General features: G+C 45.9%; 1 protein-coding gene across 1 annotated transcript in view; it reads left to right on the plus strand.

Moving 5' to 3' along the window:
* Positions 1-5,766: 5,766 nt before the first annotated feature.
* The window catches only part of TNFSF11 (TNF superfamily member 11), a 30,693-nt gene continuing 16,393 nt past the window's right edge, over positions 5,767-20,066 (plus strand). The window contains exons 1-2 of the mRNA XM_068166487.1: positions 5,767-6,054; positions 15,067-15,234. Of these exons, the coding sequence (XP_068022588.1) occupies positions 5,833-6,054; positions 15,067-15,234 (390 nt within the window). The 5' untranslated portion in view covers positions 5,767-5,832. The remainder of the gene's footprint in view (positions 6,055-15,066; positions 15,235-20,066) is intronic.

Genomic DNA, 20,066 nt, shown 5'->3' on the forward strand with positions numbered 1-20,066 from the left:
AGATGAGTCATTTTCTTGTGGTGACCCCTGAAGAACCTGATATCCTGGTGTTTGGATACAAGTACCTGAGTGCATCTGTGATTTGATGAGCAGGAAATTGTGGTGGATGAAGATGAAGCAGATGGGCTTGAAATATATAGAAGATACAGATGACATAGGTATAGATGATATAGATATAGATGATAAAGATACAGATACATATATAGATACAGATATAGTAGATCTAGATATAATAATAATAATAATAATAATAATAATAATAATAATAATAATAATAATAATAATAATAATAGACAACCAGTTTGGAAGAGACCTTCAAGATCATCATGTACAATCCATCATCCAATCCAGCCCACCTAAACAACTAAACCATGGCACCAAGCACCCCATCAAGTCTCCTCCTGAACACCTCCAGTGATGGTGACTCCACCACCTCCCCGGGCAGCACATTCCAATGGGCAATCACTCTCTCTGTATAGAACTTCATCCTAACATCCAACCTAAACCTCCCCTGGTGCAGCCTGAGACTGTGTCCTCTTGCTCTGGTGCTGGCTGCCTGAGAGAAGAGACCATCATCTGCCTGTCTACAACCTCCCTTCAGGTAGTTGTAGAGAGCAATAACGTCACCCCTGAGTCTCCTCCTCTCCAGGCTAAGCAACCCCAGCTCCCTCAGTCTCCTCAGAGGGCTTGTGTTCCAAACCCCTCAACAACTTTGTTGCCCTTATCTGGACTTGTTCCAGCAAGTCAACCTCCTTCCTAAACTGAGGGGCCCAGAACTGGACACAGGACTTGAGGTGTGGCCTAACCAGTGCAGTGTACAGGGGCAGAATGACCTCCCTGCTCCTGCTGGCCACACTGTTCTTGATGCAGGCCAGGATGCCATTGGCCCTCTTGGCTGCCTGGGCACACTGCAGGCTCATGTTCAGCCTACCATCGACCAGCACATAGATAAACCTTTATTAGAATAAACCAAACCAGATTGGAAAAGACCTTCAAGATCATCGTGTCCAACCCATCAACCAATCCAACCCACCCAAACAGCTAACCCATGGCACCAAGCACCCCATCAAGTCTCCTTCTGAACACCTTCAATGACGGCGACTCCACCACCTCCCCGGGCAACCCATTCCATAGCGCAATCACTCTTTCTGTATAGATACAGATACAGATAAAGATGCACAGGTATAGATGATATAGATATAAATGATAGAGCTACAGATATATATAGATTGATACAGATAGATATACAGGTATAGATGATATAGATATGTTGGTTTGAAGGCTAGCATCATTTGTGCAGATCAGGCATAACGCTGCCCTGATGTGACACAGTGATGATAATATGAAATATGGTGCCAGTAAGAGAGTAGTTTATGAAGCATTGATCCTGAAGGTATCATGTTTATTCCTGGGAAAAGCTGCTTTTGTGTTCAAAGACAGTGCCTGCAGATTTTCCTAGCTCTTCAGTGAAAGTCTCCTTGAGTTTCCTTCAGAATCTAGCAGAGCACACTGAAGTTTCAAGGTGGCAAAAAAAGAGTTTAAACAATTTTTCCTTCTTCACTTGGAAGAGCTCCAAGGTGAAAAGAGCAGAGGTCTTCCTTGTCTTTTCCTATGTCTTTCTTGACATATGAAAACATAGGCTGGATGTTAGGATGTTCTTCATAGGATGAGTGATTGACCACTGGAATGTGCTGCCCAGGGAGGTGGTGGAGTCACCATCACTGGAGGTGTTTAGGAAAAGACTGGATGGGGTGCTTGGTGTCATGGATTAGTTGATTAGATAGTGTTGGGTGATAGGTTGAACTCGATGATCTCAAAGGTCTCTTCCAACCTGGTTAATTCTATTCTATTCTATTCTATTCTATTCTATTCTATTCTATTCTATTCTATTCTATTCTATTCTATTCTATTCTATTCTATTCTATTCTATTCCAATTCCATTCCATTCCATTCCATGCTATGCTATGCTATGCTATGCTATTCTAATTCTATTCTATCAAAAAACTTCTGCCAGCATCACTGATATTATCTTGGCTGATCCTTCACATTCATATAACTATTTAGATCCTTAAAAGAAACAGTTGTATCTTAAAAAATAAAATAAAATAAATAAAATTCACTGCTATTCCTCCTCTGAAAAAAAGTTGTTGCAGACCAATGTAAAATTAATTTAGATGTTGGGGCTGTTCAGTCTGGAGAAGGCTCCAAGGTGACCTAATTGTGGCCTTTCAGTATCTGAAGGGGGCCTACAGGAAGGCTGGGGAGGGACTTCTCAGGATCTCAGGGAGTGATAGGACTAGGGGGAATGGAATGAAGCTGGAGGTGGGGAGATTCAGACTGGATGTAAGGAGGAAGTTCTTCATCATGAGAGTGGTGAAGCCCTGGAATGGGTTGTCCAGAGAGGTGGCTGGGGCGCCGTCCCTGGAGGTGTTTAAGCCCAGGCTGGCTGAGGCTCTGGCCAGCCTGATCTAGTGTGGGGTGTCCCTGCCCATGGCAGGGGGGTTGGAACTAGATGATCCTTGTGGTCCCTTCCAACCCTGAATGATACTATGATACTATGTGTCCAGCTCATTATACTGCGAGGTTATTTTCACAGCTATTTCACAGGGGATGGTGGCTAATTTGCCTTCATTCTGTTTGCAGGAAAGGTGAGACATACTGGAAGAACCAATCCTTCCAATTCTCCCCAGACCACAATGCTACCAATGTTTCTGAGCATAAATGTGAGCATTTTGAAAGAAGAGATGTGGCAACCATTCAAGGTTAGGGTATTGCTCCACGACTTCCTGGTGTGGTGGGTGATGTTTGGGAAGTAGGTGCTCTCACCATGGTTTCTCAGACATCTCACATTGTTGGTTTATTGCACTATTTGGGTCCAGTAGGAAATGATACCATCTTATTTTGATAGTAAGTTGTTGCATGGTTGTTAGGTGTGTTCCAGATGCTTTCCTTTAATTTGTTGGAGCATGTAATCATGTTTGATTCAGTTAACCTCTTCGGGAGGTAGTTTTTCAGTGTCTTAGCTTAGGCAGACCTAAAAAAAGGATATTCTGTCATGTATCAAAAGTGAAAAATTAGAATGTTTGTCTACAGTCTAAATGACCTACACGGATCTTTGTCATCCTCCCATGTTCCTCAAAGCCGGAGCCAAACTCCAACTCACTTGGTTCGATATTTGGATCATTTCCCCACTGAATTTCACAGGACTGCAGACTTAACATACCTGCACTGTCTTTGCAACAAGCACTATCATAGGATTTAGGAGAATGCTTTCAACAAGTGGGCAGCTGGGCTTATAAGATGGATCTACTGAAGGACAATCCAAAAGTGTAGATAAACTGATGAGCAGAGGTAGGAAAGACTACATGGAGGCAGAATATACTATAAATAAGCAAACTCTATGTGACCAAGTGTATAAAGGGGAAATTTGACCTAAACAGGACTTCCAGAGGACCATGATAAAGAATGCTTACAAGCTCTGTAGCAGACCAGCTGTTTGAGGGGAGATAGACAGGCTGGAGAGTTGGACAGAGGTGAATCTCATGAAGATCAACAAGGACAGGTGTAGACTGGTTAGTAGCTGGAGAGCTGCCAAACAGAGAGGGACCTGGAGGTGCTGATTGACAGTCACCTAAACATGAGATGGCAGTGTGCCCAGGTGGCGAAGAAGGCCAATGGCATCCTGGCCGGCATTAGGAATAGTGTGGCCAGCAGGAGCAGGGAAGTCATTGTGTCCCTGGACTCAGCATTGGTTAGGCCACACCTTGAGTCCTGTGTCCAGTTCTGGGCCCCTCAGTTTAAGAAGGACTTCAAGACACTTGAATGTGTCCAGAGAAGGGCAACAAGGCTGGGGAGAGGCCTTGAGTACAAGCCCTATGAGGAGAGGCTGAGGGAGCTGGGATGGTTTAGCCTGAAGAAGAGGAGGCTCAGGGGTGACCTCATTGCCCTCTACAACTACCTGAAAGGTGATTGTAGCCAGGAAGGGGTTGGTCTCTTTCTAGCAACCAGCACCAGAACAAGGGGACACAGTCTGAAGCTGCACCAGGGGAAGTTTAGGCTGGAGGTGAGGAGAAAGTTCTTCACCGAGAGTCATTCGTCATTGGAATGTGCTGCCCAGGGAGGTGGTGGAGTCATCGTCCCTGGAGGTGTTCAAAAGGGGATTGGATGTGGCACTTGATGCCATGGTATAGTCATGAGGTCTGTGGTGATAGGTTGGACTCAATGATCTTTGAGGTCTCTTCCAACCTTGGTGATACTGTGATACTGTGACTCATGCACCTGGGGAGGAATAATTCCATACATCAGTACAGGTTAGGGGTTGATCTGCTGGAAAGCAGATTTGTGGAGAAGGACCAGGGAATGCTGGTGGACAACAAGTTGCCCATGAGCTAGCAATGTGCCCTGGAGGCCAAGAGCGTCCACGGTATTCTGGGATGCATTAAGAAGAGTGTGGCCAGCAGTTTGAAGGAGATTATCCTATCCCTCTCCTCTGCCCTGGCGAGACCTCACCTGGAGTATTGTGTCCAGTTCTGAGTTCCCCAGTTCAAGCAGAACAGGGAACTACTGGAGAGAGTCCAGGGGAGGGTCACAAGGATGATTAGGGAACTGGAGAATCTCTCTTAGGAAAGGCTGAACGACCTGGGTGTCTTTAGCCTAGAAAAGAGAAGACTGAGAGGGGGTCTTATCAATGCATATAAATACCTAAAGGGTAGCGGTCATAAGGATGGGGCTGGGGTCTTCCCAGTGGTGGCCAGTGATAGGACAAGGGGCAATGGGTACAAGCTGGAACACAGGAGGTTTCACTTGAACTTAAGGAGAAACTTCTTTACTCTAAGAGTGACAGAGCACTGGAACAGGCTGCCCAGAAAGGATGTGTAGTTTCCTCTGGCAACTTTCAAAACCCAGCCAGACGTGTTTCTGTGCAACCTGATCTAGGCATACCTGTGCTGGCAGTGGGGATGGACTAGATGATTTCCAGAGGTCCCTGACAACCCCTACCCCATTCTACAGGGAAGTTCTGATCTGGTTTCAGTGGCAGCCAGCTGCCAGCACAGCTTTCTGCCATTTGTTTACCCAAGTCCTTTAAAAAGACTCTGAACTGTGTTGCCCGCTTTTGACAGATCAGGTCAACACCGTTTGTACTCATTTCAGCCTGGTCCGAGTGAGGAGTTAAAGACAGGGAGTGGTTGACTTGCCTTTGGTCCTCCGAGGACCTGGACCAACCAAAGCAGCCAGGGAAGGCCCACCTGGGTGCACACTGCTTCCAGGTACCCCGGGATTTGGGGGAAAAGGACCCTCCAGATGCGACCACACCTGCTAGGGCCGTCCGATGTGTTACCAGCCTGAGAAGGGGCAAAGATGAGGAGGGGACACGGGCAGGGCGGCCGGCAGGAGCCAGGGCTCCCTGTACTTTGCTCACTCATGGTGGAGGGGAGGCGAGAAGGTTCCCTCTGCGAGGAGCAGCAGCGCTAACCGCGATCGCTGGGCAACCGGCCCGGTAGCGGAGGTCGGCGCTCCGGGGGCAGGAGCGGGGGCAGGAGCAAGGGCATGGACAGGGGCAGGGGCGGGCCCGAGACGACCCTCCCGTCGCGGTCCAGCGGGGGCCGGTCTCTGCTCGGGGAGGGCAGGCGAAGAGGGGGCGGTGGTGATGTGCGTGTGGTGGCGGGGACGGGGCGGCAGAGGCACGCCGCCTGGGGCTGATTGGCCGCCCAGTTTATAAGAGGTGCCCGGCCGGGGCAGCGGGGTTGTTTGCCGAGGTTGGTGAGCTCCGCGGAGCCGCGGGCCGCCTGTGGAGCCGTCTGAGCGGAGCGGTGCGGAGCTGCCCGCGGCGCGATGCGGCGCGCCAGCCGAGACTACACCAAGTACTTGCGCGGCTCGGAGGAGCTGGGCAGCGGCGCCGCCCACGAGAGCGCCCCGCCGCCGCCGCCACCGCCGCCGCTGCCGGTACACCCGCACCCGCCGCCCGCCTCCCGCTCCCTCCTCGTCGCCCTCGTCCTCCTGGGATTGGGGCAGGTGGTCTGCAGCGTCGCCCTCTTCCTCTACTTCCGAGCTCAGGTAAGCGGCTCCTCTGCTGACCGCCCGGAGGCGACGGCGAGGTGAGCAGGTAGCCGCTGTGCCCTCACGCTTTGCGACCGCTCTGTAAGGGAGCGGCTGGGCAGGGCAGCAGCGGCTGCCTCGCACCTTTCTGATGGGAAGAAGGGCCTCCCGTCGCTGGGACTGGGTCGATTAAACAAACACCACCCAAAAAACCCCAACCAACCAAACCCCAAACAAGTCAGAGAACACCGTTCTGTGGCTCTGAAGTTGGCCCAACTTTGAGAGGGATTGGGCTGAATGACTCCTAGTACGCTGCCTGACCTGTGCTGTCCCTTGGTCGCTGGAGCTGCTAAGCCTGACGTGGGCTGAGTAATACTTCGGTCTGGGGGTGTATTTTGGGGTTTGTCAGCGAGGTCGGACATGCGAAGTCCCTGACTCAAAAAGCATCTTTTGTGATCCTTCACCTGACGTCTTGCAGGGCTTTGGTTTTTAATGGCCAGCTTTCAGTTATTCACTAGAGAAGGAGTAGACATAGGTGAGGTCTTTGGCTGCCCTAGGTACTTCATCGGTGGGAGAAATGTCTCTAAGGAAAAACGGCCACCACAGAACACCACTTGGAATCGTTTGTCCTTCAGACTGCATAAGGGCACGGTGCAGCAGCATCTGTGTGCGAGCAGGCATCGGACAGAGGTGTCTGCTCTGGCTCAGAAGCTCATTTCAGAGAGCCTGTGCCCTTTGCCAGCCAGGCCTCAAGCCTGCCAGAGGATGCTTCAGAAGAGGCAGCAGTGCACACAGAAAGGAGCACAGAGAGGTACTGCTGTGGGGGAGATAAGGTGGCTAGCGGTTAGGCTTTCAGAGAGAAGAGGAGCCTGCTTCTTGGAAACGACTTGCCTTGCTGGCTGGATCCACTTACTGCTGCGTCTCTTACCCTGCATGGCTTCTCAGAGGAAGTGGGGGGCTGCTGGCTGGTTGTTTCTCGAGGCTAGGTGTTAACTTTCTGCTTGCTTTTTTTCACTGGATGCCAATTCTGCTAATGCTTGTCTCCCTGCCTTCATGGAAGTGGTACTTCTGTTGCATGTACTTTTCGTTTGAAGTTGCTGGCGAGTGGAAACCGGTTGCTTTCGCTTTACTTTCTGGGTAGATGCCCTTGATTTTGATGTAGCAGCCTGGATTTCTTAACAAAGTGCACTCTGAAAACAGGTGTTGCACAAATGTACACCCCCTTAGACAGATGAATGACTACCAAGTACACAGGATGATTTATTATGCAGACCACTTTGTATTCTCTTACCGACGATGGTTTTGTGCTTGCCATTTTTACAACAATAAAATGGAAGAGCAGTACAGCACTTAGTTCATCATATCCCATGTGCTTCAGAAGAGTGACACTTCATTTCTGGGACTCACTGTAAAGTAGCTTAAAGCTTGTTGTTTGCTTGACAGTGAAATAAATTAATGCCTACTTTGGCATGTGGCAGAAAACAAATGCTTTTCGCTCCAGATCTGCATGAACGTGAAATGACATCTTTGTCACAACATGGCTCATATAAATGCACAACTATACTACAGACCCACTGCATGAAAAACAACTAATCAAAGTATGCTTTTGGAAAACTATTCTGCCATTCTCTTTATCTTCCACTTCCCCCTATTAGGGACCCTTTCCGATAGATTAATGTCAGTGCTTCACACAGGGCTAAAAAGGGCTAAAATAGGCTAAAAAGAGCATTCATGCCATAATGGCTATTTTTCTTCTGCTTCCTTCATTTAAAAAAGTGCTTAGTCTGTGTGTAATTCTGTATTTGGCAGCTGAATTCTCTTGCCAGTGTCTTGCTCCTGTAGTAATGCTGTTGGATGGAGTCCTTTGCAAACTTGAGCTTCTGAAACATGAAAGAGATGATGTAGCTAGGTGTGGACTTGACTGAAGTCATTGCCTGAAAGGTTGCTAGTGGAGAAAGCATCACATTTGCCATCACTGAACAGAACAGTTCACACAATAATAAGTATACTGCTGAAGAAAGTACATAATTCAAAATAACAATAAGATATGGTAATCCCTGTTTATTCACCAATTTCTTCTTGGTGAATAAGATAGGTGGAAAAATATAGTGAGTCCTGTGGAAGTCCTGTGGAAGAACAAGAGGACACAGTCTCATGCTGTGCCGGGGAGGTTTAGGTTGGATGTTAGGAAGAAGTTCTATACAGAGAGAGTGATTGCCCATTGGAATGGGCTGCCTGGGGAGGTGGTGGAGTCACCATCATTGGAGGTGTTCAGGAGGAGACTTGATAGGGTGCTTGGTGCCATGGGTTAGTTGTTTAGGTGATGTTGGATTGGTTGATGGGTTGGACATGATGATCTTGAAGGTCTCTTCCAACCTGGTTTATTCTATTTCTTTTCTATTTCTAATGTCTTGCACTTTATTTATATGGAACATGATCTGACCTTGCTTTTGAAGAGATATGTTTGTATTAAGCTATCCCAGTTTGTACTTTCCAGTAAAAAATTCCATCTGTCCAAATTGGATCAAAAGAATTGAAATGTTTGCTTGGAGAATTGTGAATTAGCAAGATTTGACTGTATAGGCTGGTCCTCAGAAAATGTAAAAGCTCTTTAAAACTCTGCCTAAGAGGCTGAGTAAACTCTGACTCAGTTTTACCATACACATTTTATGTGTATTTGCATAAAATCATTTGGGTTGGATCATGACACAGTATGAGCTGAGACAATAGTTGAGGTTTTGGTTTTCCCTTAGCTTTGTTTATGTTGTGGCTTGAGCATTTGGAATTTCACAAGACATAACTGACACTAGATTTTCATGGGTAAACACACGCTCGCGGCCAAGAGCTAACGGAGTGCAACGCAAGTGGGACAATGAGCTGGAGCATCTAAAAAGAAAGAGAATTGAATTATACCAACATTCTCATGTTCTAAAATATACAGACATTAAGATGCTCTGGCTTTTCTTTTTTGAGCCTTGTGAAATGTGCTGAACTCAAGAAATTAAACACTAACAAAACGCCTTTCAGGCTTCGTTTAAAGTTTCCTGAGCGTTTCAGCGCGGTGGCTAACGGAAAACAGCTTGAAAGGGGCCAGTAGCACTTTCCTGAAAGCCTGGAAGAAACCCTTGGTGGTTAAGGAAAGTCATGGAATCCAGAGTGATATTTGATAATGTGAAAATTGGTTGGAGTTTGAAAATGAGTCTGAGCGTAAACATGAAACATTTATTGTAAGGAGTTAAGTACAGAATGTGATACCGCAACATTGCATAACTGAGGCAGTGTTTAATATGCAAAGGTGGATGGAATGGATTGTCTCTTTTAAAACCAAACTGAATATTCTTAACATCAGAAAACTGTCTCTTCATTCTGTACATTTATTTGGTCTCAGCCACAGTGCTGGAGTTCATTTTGGCTGCCCTGAGTTGGGTAAGCAGAGTCTCAGGCACAGATGGAGCTAGAGTGATGACTGATGCAGAAAATCAAGGGGCACTGAAAGGTTTTATCGGATTCCAGGGTCTGACACAATGGATGTACACACAGCAGTAACACAGGAAATATAATCCAGAGACTCCTCTGTTCAAATAGGTTAATTTCTCTACAGTATTTAGCTTGCTTGTTATAAAACTTTCTCCAATATTTTTAGTTGCATCTAGCTGTTTCTTCCTGGTATTAAATCTTTATGACTTCATTCTGAAGGGCTCTGCGCCTTGCAAGTTAGCAAGCTGCTTCCTGTTGACCATTCTGGTATTTTATCTGACTCTTCAGAGGTTCTTCTCGAAAAATATCCTTGAAAGTTTTTCTGTGCATCACTTTCTGGCCACGGTTTTGGTCTCGGTGTTTGGTAATAGCAGTTCAGCACAGGATGTTTATAAAGATACAAGATGCAGGGTTTCTGAGAATGGCTTTTCAGACAAGAGAGCTGATTTCCATGGTTCAATGTGGTGAAGATTGGGTATTCTTTGAAAAAGGTAGGGGCAGTCAGGTAGGTTAGTGAGTCCCAGCATCAGAGCTTTACCTTATCAAACAATCTCTAGAGACTTGCAGTTTTTCAGAATGGGCTGCAGAGCTTTAAGTTGCTGAAGTTATCAGCTGCAGTTTCCATTAAGCCTTTGATCTTTTAACTGTAGGTGCAGAGATGCTGGGTTTCTGTCTTAAGCCTTCAGCAGATAAACTCTAATCCAAATAAGTGCTTCTCTACAATCTGTGGTTACTGCTCTGGCTCAGGGTTGTGTGACAGCTTTGACTGATTGCTGATGGGTGATAGCTGCAAGTTTATGCTATGTGTGATTTGTCATGCTGGATGCTTTACAAATTTCATGAGCTTTGTGTTGTGAAACCTGGTTTTCTTTTCTAGTTTTCAGATGATGTGGCTCTGAGCAACCTGATCCAGTGTGAGGTGTCCCTGCCCATGGCAGGGGTTTTGGAGCTAGGTGATCTTGAGGTCCCTTCCAAACCTAACAATTCTATGATCCTATGAGTTTAAATAAATCCAAAATGGGGATAACAGTCTCTCACTCTAGCAGAGTTAATGATAAAAATGAGTTTCTATTAGCAGTTATTTGCTGTAGCTTTCTGTCTTCTCTAGTGTGTGTGGAAGGGAGAAGATGTAGATATCCACATCCTTTTGAAGGCCCTCATTTACTCAGGTCTCTAATAATCCCAACATGAGAGACTACATCTGGAATAATGGGCCCTATTTTGGGTCCTTCAGTACCACATGCATATCAGCAAACTGGAGAGAGTCCATCAGAAGACAGCTGTGATGGCTAGGGTCCCTTGTGTATTGGAAATGGAGAACTGGATTCATTGGATCAGACTAAGGTGAGGGAAGGTAATCACTGGTTTTAGTTAACAAAAGATGTAGCCAGGCTTTCCAGAAACACACAGCAAAAAGAGGTGCAGTAATAAACTGCAACAAGGAGAACTGTAGCTGGACATTAAACCTACTGTTTTTACACAGTAAAAGTGGTTAAATCATAGAATAGCTTGCCTGGAGAGGTTGAAAGTCTCCATCAGTGCAGATTCCACAAAGTTTATCTAGACAAGGCCATGACCAACTTGCCCTAAGTTACAAGCTGTTCTTCAAGCATGGGGGAGGACCAGAGACCTTTATGTATACCTTCTAACCTTGGTCATTCTGTATTAGCTGTCTTCTAGCAGCTGTTGGTAAATGTTTTGTGCTTCACTTTTTTTCCTTTCAGTTTACAGTTGATTTTCTGAGTTCCAGATACTAGTGGAACATGCTGGAAGAGATGCTATTCAGGTGCAGTTGTACAGCTGGTTCTGCCTTGATGATCTTTTATTTCTGTGCCTTACCCTGTACTGCCTCTGATGCTCATCTGATACCTGGAGTTGGTTTCAGGGTGCTAACCTTTCAGAAAGTAAGACCAGAAAAAATTTGTCTCAGGCTATTGAGGAGACTGAGAGCCAGGAATGGAATTGTGTGGTGAAGATGAGTGAACTGGGGTGCTGGTTTAGATCAGCTTAAACAGCTAATAGATCTGCACTGCACTAGGTGACTTGAGAAGTCTTTAGTGCTTTATTCTTAGAGCTGCTATACAGTTTTTCTTTTGGATTCATCTGTGTCAGGCCACCCCAGGAAGATGTTAACTGCCTCCAATTCTGTCCCTCTACTCAGAGCTGTGGCATCTTCTGATCTTCAGGTGAATCTTTTCTCACCTGTTTTGTTCCAAACCTGCAGGGAGAACTGAGAGAGTTAAAACAGTTCACATGAACTGACACTGGTATGAATGAATTGGGGAAACAGCTCTCATTTGGAGACTTCAGCAGAAGTATGGTGATGGAAGAGGCAGCATTTGGTGTCGCCATCTGTGCAAGGAATGTTTCTCTACAGTATGTGCCTATTGGATGGCTGCCTGGCTGGTGTAGGCTTAGATTCACCTCTATAATCCTAACCTTATGCTTTTTAAAGTTAATTTGGTTCTCTTATGCTGTTAGGTAATCAGACTTATGTTTTGTGTGAACAAATGAGGTAATGTGTTTGTTCACTCTGGCTGCTTTCTATTCTGCAAAACTTCCTTTGGATGTTCTGTTTTGTTCAGTGGTGTGTTAAAGGAAACTGAACATTGGTAAGGCACTGTCCACAACACCTTAGCATTCCCTTGTTGTCATTACAAGTATCTTCTGTAGTTCTCAGATAAAGTTATTTTTCCATCTTATGCAGAACAATAGAAGTAAATGTTCTTTATAAGACCAGATGATAGAGTTTGAAAACTTGGACAAGGTTTTGAGTGCACAAACCCTTCTTGAAAGCCTGAAGTAAAAGCAGAATAAATACAGATTGAGAACAAATGCTGAGAGTCTTGGGCCATCTCTGGAAGACAATGGTTAATATCTCTTGAGTGTTAAGTACATGGATAGAATAGAATAGAATAAACCAGCTTGGAAGAGACCTTCAAGATCATCGCATCCAACCCATCAACCAATCCAACCCACCTAAACAACTAACCCATGGCACCAAGCACCCCATCAAGTCTCCTCCTGAACACCTCCAGTGATGGTGACTCCACCACCTCCCCGGGCAGCACATTCCAATGGGCAATCACTCTCTCTGTATAGAACTTCTTCCTAACATCCAGCCTAAACCTCCCCTGGCGCAGCCTGAGACTGTGTCCTCTTGCTCTGGTGCTGGATGCCTGGGAGAAGAGTCCAACCTCTGCCTGTCTACAACCTCCCTTCAGGTAGTTGTAGACAGCAAGAAGGTCACCCCTGAGTCTCCTCTTCTCTAGGTTAAGCAGCCCCAGCTCCCTCAGCCTCTCCTCATAGGGCTTGTGTTCCAAACCCCTCCCCAACTTTGTTGACCTTCTCTGGACACCTTCCAGCAAGTCAACCTCCTTCCTAAACTGAGGGGCCCAGAACTGGACACAGGACTCGAGGTGTGGCCTAACCAGTGCAGTGTACAGGGGCAGAATGACCTCCCTGCTCCTGCTGGCCACACTGTTCCTGATGCAGGCCAGGATGCCATTGGCCCTCTTGGCTGCCTGGGCACACTGCAGGCTCATGTTCAGCCTACCATCAACCAGCACCCCCAGGTCCCTCTCTGCCTGGCCGCTCTCCAGCCACTCTGACCCCAGTCTGTAGCACTGCATGTGGTTGCTGTGGCCAATGTGCAGAACCTGGCACTTGGATGTATTCAGTCTCCTGCCCTTGGACTCTGCCCATCTGTCCAGCCTGTCGAAGTCCCTCTGCAGAGCCTCTCTACCCTCCAGCAGATCGACTCCTGCCCCCAGCTTGGTGTTGTCAGCAAATTTACTGATGATGGACTCAATGAATGGCGTTTGGGCAGAGAGGAAGAAACAGTATAAAATTATACTTATGCAGTTAAACTCTGCTAAAACATGCTCCTAGTCTTTGGACTATCCTTCCAATTTAACTGGCATAATTAAGGAGTATTCTAAACTTGCTGTTTAAAAGTATACTTAATTCAATCATGAAGCTTTATTGCCAAAAATATCTTGCATGTACTGTAAATTTGTCAGGCTTTGTCCCATGAAGGAGGTCTTTTGTGGTACAGTTTATTTCATTTTTTGGGTCTTTCTGAATTTGTGCTGTCTTACTTGGTGACTGCTTCATCCAGCCGTGCCTCTTGCTCACAAAATAGTTTCAGTGACAACTGGCTCCTCTTCTTCTGGTTATCCTCTTGGAAAAGGTGTGCTAGATGCTGTACATACTTTCCCCAAATTCCTCTACTTGTCATTTGTGTGTCATCTTGCAAACTCTAGTTTTTAGAGATAGAATAGGATAGGATAGAATGGAATGGAATGGAATGGAATGGAATGGAATGGAATAGAATAGAATAGAATAGAATAGAATAGAATAGAATAGAATAGAATAGAATAGAATAGACCAGGTTGGAAGAGACCTTCAAGATCATCGTGTCCAACCTATCATCCAACACCACCTAATCAACTAAACCATGGCACCAAGCACCCCATCAAGTCTCCTCCTGAACACCTCCAGTGATGGTGACTCCACCACCTCCTCGGACAGCCCATTCCAATGGGCAATCACTCTTTCTGTGTAAAACTTCCTCCTAAGCTCCAGCCTAAATCTCCCTTGGTGCAGCCTGAGACTGTGTCCTCTTGTTCTGGTGCTGGCTGCCTGGGAGAAGAGACCAACCCCCACCTGCCTACAACCCCTCTTCAGGTAGTTGTAGAGAGCAATAAGGTCACCCCTGAGTCTCCTCTTCTCCAGGCTAAGCAACCCCAGCTCCCTCAGTCTCTCCTCACAGGGCTGTGTTCCAAACCCCTCACCAACTTCGTTGCCCTTCTCTGGACACGCTCCAGCAACTCAACATCCTTCCTAAACTGAGGGGCCCAGAACTGGACACAGTACTCAAGGTGTGGCCTAACCAGTGCAGTGTAGAGGGGCAGAATGACCTCCCTGTTCCTGCTGGCCACACTGTTCCTGATGCAGGCCAGGTTGCCTCCTGGCTGCCTGGGCACACTGCTGGCTCATGTTCAGCCTACCATTGACCAGTACCCCCAGGTCCCTCTCTGCCTGGCCACCCTCCAGCCACTCTGACCCCAGCCTGTAGCACTGCATGGGGTTGTTGTGGCCGATGTGCAGAACCCGGCACTTGGATGCGTTCAACCTCATGCCCTTGGATTCTGCCCATCTTTTAGGACAGCTATGCATTGTTACCTGCTAAAATAATTGTGATGTTGCACTGAGTAGTAAAAAAAATTGAATTGAAGATTATTGATTTTACTGTAATAGTGGAATTTATCTTTAACTCTTGGAAGTCACACACCTAACCCTGAACTAATGAACTAGACAGCTCCAGAGGATAATTTGTTTTCCTGTCACACATGCTTGTTGGATGAAATCAGCCTTGATGTGGAGAAGTTTTTCCCTCTTCATTGTTTACAATGAAAGTTTAGATACTACATTTGTCCAGATGCCAAACTTCTAAATGGTTGAAAATTATCTATCCCTGACTAAAATGCTCATAATGTCTGTTGGGCAGACACTTCAAGCTGTGGTTGTGTTTATGTTTTTTGTTTCCAGATGGACCCTACTAGAATTTCCAAAGAACATGCACACTGTGTCAGAACACTTTTTGGACATCAAGAAAATCCAGATTTGCATGATGCATCCTTTGAAAGTCAAGAAGTGAAGTTAATGCCAGAATCGTGTAGAAGCATGAAACAAGCTCTCCAAAGAGCTGTGCAGAAGGTAGGTTGCAGACAGGACGTGTGTTCCTTTATTTTGAGCTCCTGTTGAACTTAACAACCTTTTTTTCCAACACCTGTATCCAGAGGTGAGTTCTATAAAGTACTTTCTGGTGTCAGAATAATGCCTGAAGTTGCATCCAAGATCATACTCTGTTTGCTCATGAACCTAGCAGTGGTTAACTGATTCTGTATTCAAAACACATTTACTATGCTTGCAGTGGGCTGATTTGCCATTCTGACACTAAGGCAGGCTGGAATGGTAGTCATATATCCTAATACTTGTATAGGATTGCCAACACTTTGGATGTCCATAAAAATGGACAGTTCTACTTTATTTTTTGTTTGTCCAAAGCAATCTTCCTGTTTCCAACAAGATTCTCCCAAGTCAAGATCATCAACAAGGAATATATTGCCTGAAAGGAGGAGTAGATAACATTTGATCATGTTTCTTCAGCCCAAAATGGGGGATAGTATTGCCTATATCTTTTCTTTGCTCTTTGTCTTCTTAACAGAACAGAGCTGGCAGAAGAGCTACTTTGCCACAGGACAGTAACTGGGCAGTCTTTGCCCAGCAATTGAGAATGACAGCTTGTTCCTGAAGTAGTCAGCTAAAGTCAGTCCTAATGAAGAAACCTAGGCAAGCTGGATATGTCACAATCACTTCTTTCTGCAGTTCCTGCCTTTGATCTTTTTGTGTGTTCATTATAGTGTTTAGTGCTAATTATGGGCTATTTAACAGCTGAATGTCTGCTGTGGTATTTGGTTTTCTTGGCTTACCAGACCCCTTAAAATTCCACATCATAGTATCATAGTATCAGTCAGGGTTGGAAGGGACCACAAGGATCATCTAGTTCCAACCCCCCTGCCATGGGCAGGGACACCCCACACTAGATCAGGCTGGCCAGAGCCTCATCCAGCCTGCTCTTAAACACCTCCAGGGACGGGGCCTCAACCACCTCCCTGGACAACCCATTCCAGGGCTTCACCACTCTCACGGGGAAGAACTTCCTCCTCACCTCCAGCCTGAATCTCCCCACCTCCAGCTTCATTCCATTCCCCCTAGTCCTATCACTCCCTGAGATCCTGAGAAGTCCCTCGCCAGCCTTCCTGTAGGCCCCCTTCAGATACTTCACAATCTGTCCCTGTTTCATAGAGAATGCTACATTAGATTTGAGCTGAAATCACATACACTTTGTAGAGTGAATTGCACTTGAGTTAATTATAGAGTACTTTAATTGTGCTCATGTAGTGTTTGCTTTTAACAGAGCACCCTGAATGGCAGATCTTTTTTGGGGAAAAAAGAGAAACCTGGGAGTTCTTCTTTTGTTTTTTGTTTGTTTTTTTTTACTAGCCACCTCCTTAAAAAATTTAAAGGGGGGGGGGGAAGGGGGTGGGGGTTAGCTGTAGGATTAGTTCTTTCCTCCAATATTTTATAGAAGCTCACACTGTACCTTCTTCTGTTCTGTGCACTGGTACTAGGCTGCTTGTTCATGTAGCTCCTATCACAGAGTAAGGAGCATGTTGCAGTAAGTGAGTGGGAAGCCATGTATTCTGGTCATTCAGTGCTGGTTACCCAACAAAGGCCTTGGCTTTAGCTGAGGCTGCATATCCTGCCATTCTGGATGGAGTTTCAATGCTGCAGTGGCCGTGGCCAGGATAAGTAGTGAGTAGGGATAACTTCCTTGGCTGATGAACGTTGGTTTGAGAACAATAAAGTTTCCCTTGCCAAAGTAATTAGGTCCTGAATTTCCTCTGAATGCAGGAGGGTGTATTAAGCAGCTGCATGGGTTTTCTGGACTCTTTGCTGCCATTTGTTGGTAGTGCAAAGCAAAATATAGATAGAGAAATGCTTGCCTGGGGCTAAACTTGTGCCTTTTGGCATGCAAGAGAAGTGACAGAAACAGTCTTCAGGCAAAAATTTACTTTACCATGTTATGCCTTTTGTTGACACTGCTGCAATCAAAGGCAGAGATGGAGCTGAATCTGACTTCCAGGTGTGCTAACTTTGTGGGAGAAGGCAGTGAATGTGACAGAAGGTTTCCTGTTGTCTGTGCTTTATTTGCCTCCCTGGAAGAGAATCTAACCTGTGTTGTGTCTTAAGAACCAGTCCTGATTTGATTTGGCAGCATGCTAAGTGACTGAAATGGAACACTTTAAAGCACTGCTTAGATTCTTGTGATTTTTCAGTATTTTGCATCTTGCAATTCAAGCTGCTGAGGAAATGAAAATAGACAGCTTGCTTTTGCTGAGATTAGTAGTCTGGTTACAGCTTGTAGTTTACTGCACTCTTCTCATCTGTTTTCTGTGCACACCTCTAAACCTAGTGTTTAAATCTAAAGCAGAGATTGACATTGAAAATGAAAGTGCTCTTATGAAACCCAGTGCAGGAGAGCTGTAAGGTCAGGTCTAGAAACATCTGTCTCCTGAAAAAAAACCCATAAATTAGATTAAAAATCAGGATCTAGTGGTGAATTCCTTATCATATTCCAGGATAAAAGTACTGTTTAGAGAAAGCTCAGGAGAAAGCACTGTACTCTGCACTGGTTAGGCCATACCTTCAGTCCTGTGTCCAGTTCTGGGTGCCTCAGTTTAAGAAGGACATCAAGACACTTGAATGTGTCCAGAGAAGGGCAACGAGGCTGGGGAGAGGCCTTGAGCACAAGCTCAGTGAGGAGAGGCTGAGGGAGCTGGGGTTGTTTAGCCTGGAGAAGAGGAGGCTCAGGGGAGACCTCATTGCTGTCTCCAACTACCTGAAGGGAGGTTGTACCCAGGAGGGAGCTGGTCTCTTCTCCCAGGCAACCAATGACAGAACAAGAGGACACAGTCTCAAGTTGCACCAGGGGAAGTTTAGGCTCGAGGTGAGGAGAAAGTTCTTCACTGAGAGAATTGTTAGCCTTTGGAATGTGCTGCCCAGGGAGGTGGTGGAGTCACCATCCCTGGAGGGGTTCCATAGAGGATTGGATGTGGCACTTGATGCCATGGTTTATTCATGAGGTCTGTGGTGACAGGTTGGACTTGATCATCTTTGAGGTCTCTTCTAGCCTCGGTGATACTGTGTCCCTGCCCATGGCAGGGGGTTGGAACTAGATGATCCTTGAGGTCACTTTCAACCCTAACAATTTTGTGCAAGCACATTTTCAGTGTTGCATGTGAACTTTCAGGCAGACAAATAATACACTTTCCTAGACTGCCTTTGTGCTTGATTTTTCTTTTTCACATGTAACCCCGTGAACCTTTTGGCAGTCCAGATGCGCTAACCACAGTTCTTGTGAAGTCTGTCATGAGCCTGAAGTAGAAAAGACTGCAAACATATCTTGGGTCACTCATAAGTAACTTTTCTTGGCAATATTCCCAGCTGCTAGCAGCTTGAGGAGTTCAGGCATAAACTAGTCTCCCATATGGCAACAGAGTACTTTGCTAGACCTCCAGGGCAGCACTTACAGAGATATCTATATACTTAGCAGACATTTAAAGTGCATGTAGTTAATGGACAAACTCAAAGTTTCTCAAGGGATTGCTGGAAGTTTTTAAAATTTCACAGTTTCCATCCTACAGCCTTACATGACTTTTTAATCTCTGCAGGCAGTGCACTACTCGTTTGGAGTGCTGATCTGCAAGCTATCTTCTTATGAATGTACTCTCTATTTTACTCAGTATCATAGTATCAGTCAGGATTGGAAGGGACCACAAGGATCATCTAGTTCAAACCCCCCTGCTGTGGGCAGGGACACCCCACACTACATCAGGCTGGCCAGAGCCTCTTCCAGCCTGCTCTTAAACACCTCCAGGGACAGGGCCTCAACCACCTCCCTGAACAACCCATTCCAAGCCTTCACCACACTCATGGTGAAGAACCTCCTCCTTGCATCCAGCCTGAATCTCCCCACCTTCAGCTTAATTCCATTCCCCCTAGTCCTATCACTACCTGAGATCCTGAGCAGTCCCTCCCCAGCCTTCCTGTAGGCCCCCTTCAGATACTGGAAGGCCACAATCAGGTCACCTTGGAGCTTTCTCTTTTCCATACTGAACAGCCCCAACTCCTTCAGTCTGTCCTTTTAGGAGAGGTGCTCCAGCCCTCTGTTCATCCTCGTGGCCCTTCTCTGGACACGTTCCAGCATGTCCATATCCACTTCCTCCCTGATTAACATTCTTCAAATTGCTGAGTTTCCAGCCAGATAGCTACTTCTTCCTCATATTAGATGGACTTAATGCACTTGGGTAGTAGAGAAAACAACTGCATAAAGAAGCTTTAGGATCACAGGCTGTTGAGAGCTTCTTTTCTGATTGGCCTCAAAAGACTACTCAGAGCTGTTCAAAGTTACTGACTGAGTTACTGTAAAAGTCCAAGGAGAAGAAAACAGTTCACAGATGTCACAAGCTCAAATGTAGCCTTATATCCCCAGCATTGGATGTAACTGGATAGCAAAAATGGGTTTTATTTTGATAGCTGAGATGCTCAGGGCTAAAACCACAGCCTGCTGTTGATGAGGAAAGAGGAGTTTCCAACTTTCCAGCACTTAAGACATGATTTTTGCTTTTAAACTGTAAAATTTTGCAGCTTCCCAGTTGCCCCTTAAGTGTTTTGGAGGAAGGAAACCACACTTTTCATTTCTGTGACTGAGTGCTTTCTCTGCTGTTTAAACAGCAACTGTAGGAAGGAGGTTGGAATATGGGAAGCAAGACGGCGGGGTTGACTTAGTGGGCAGTGGGCAAGTAATGCAAAGGTGTACAAGTGCAGCTCATAAAGCTAAGAGTGGTGTGATTTTTCTGTGCATTTTCTCTAGAAATAGCTCAACAGCTTGGTAGCCCATGTGGTTCTGTGGGTGGCAGTCT

The sequence above is a fragment of the Melanerpes formicivorus genome, unplaced genomic scaffold (assembly GCF_026170545.1).
Source record: "Melanerpes formicivorus ecotype bairdi unplaced genomic scaffold, bMelFor1.0.p_v2 SCAF_101, whole genome shotgun sequence".
NCBI lineage: Eukaryota > Metazoa > Chordata > Aves > Piciformes > Picidae > Melanerpes > Melanerpes formicivorus.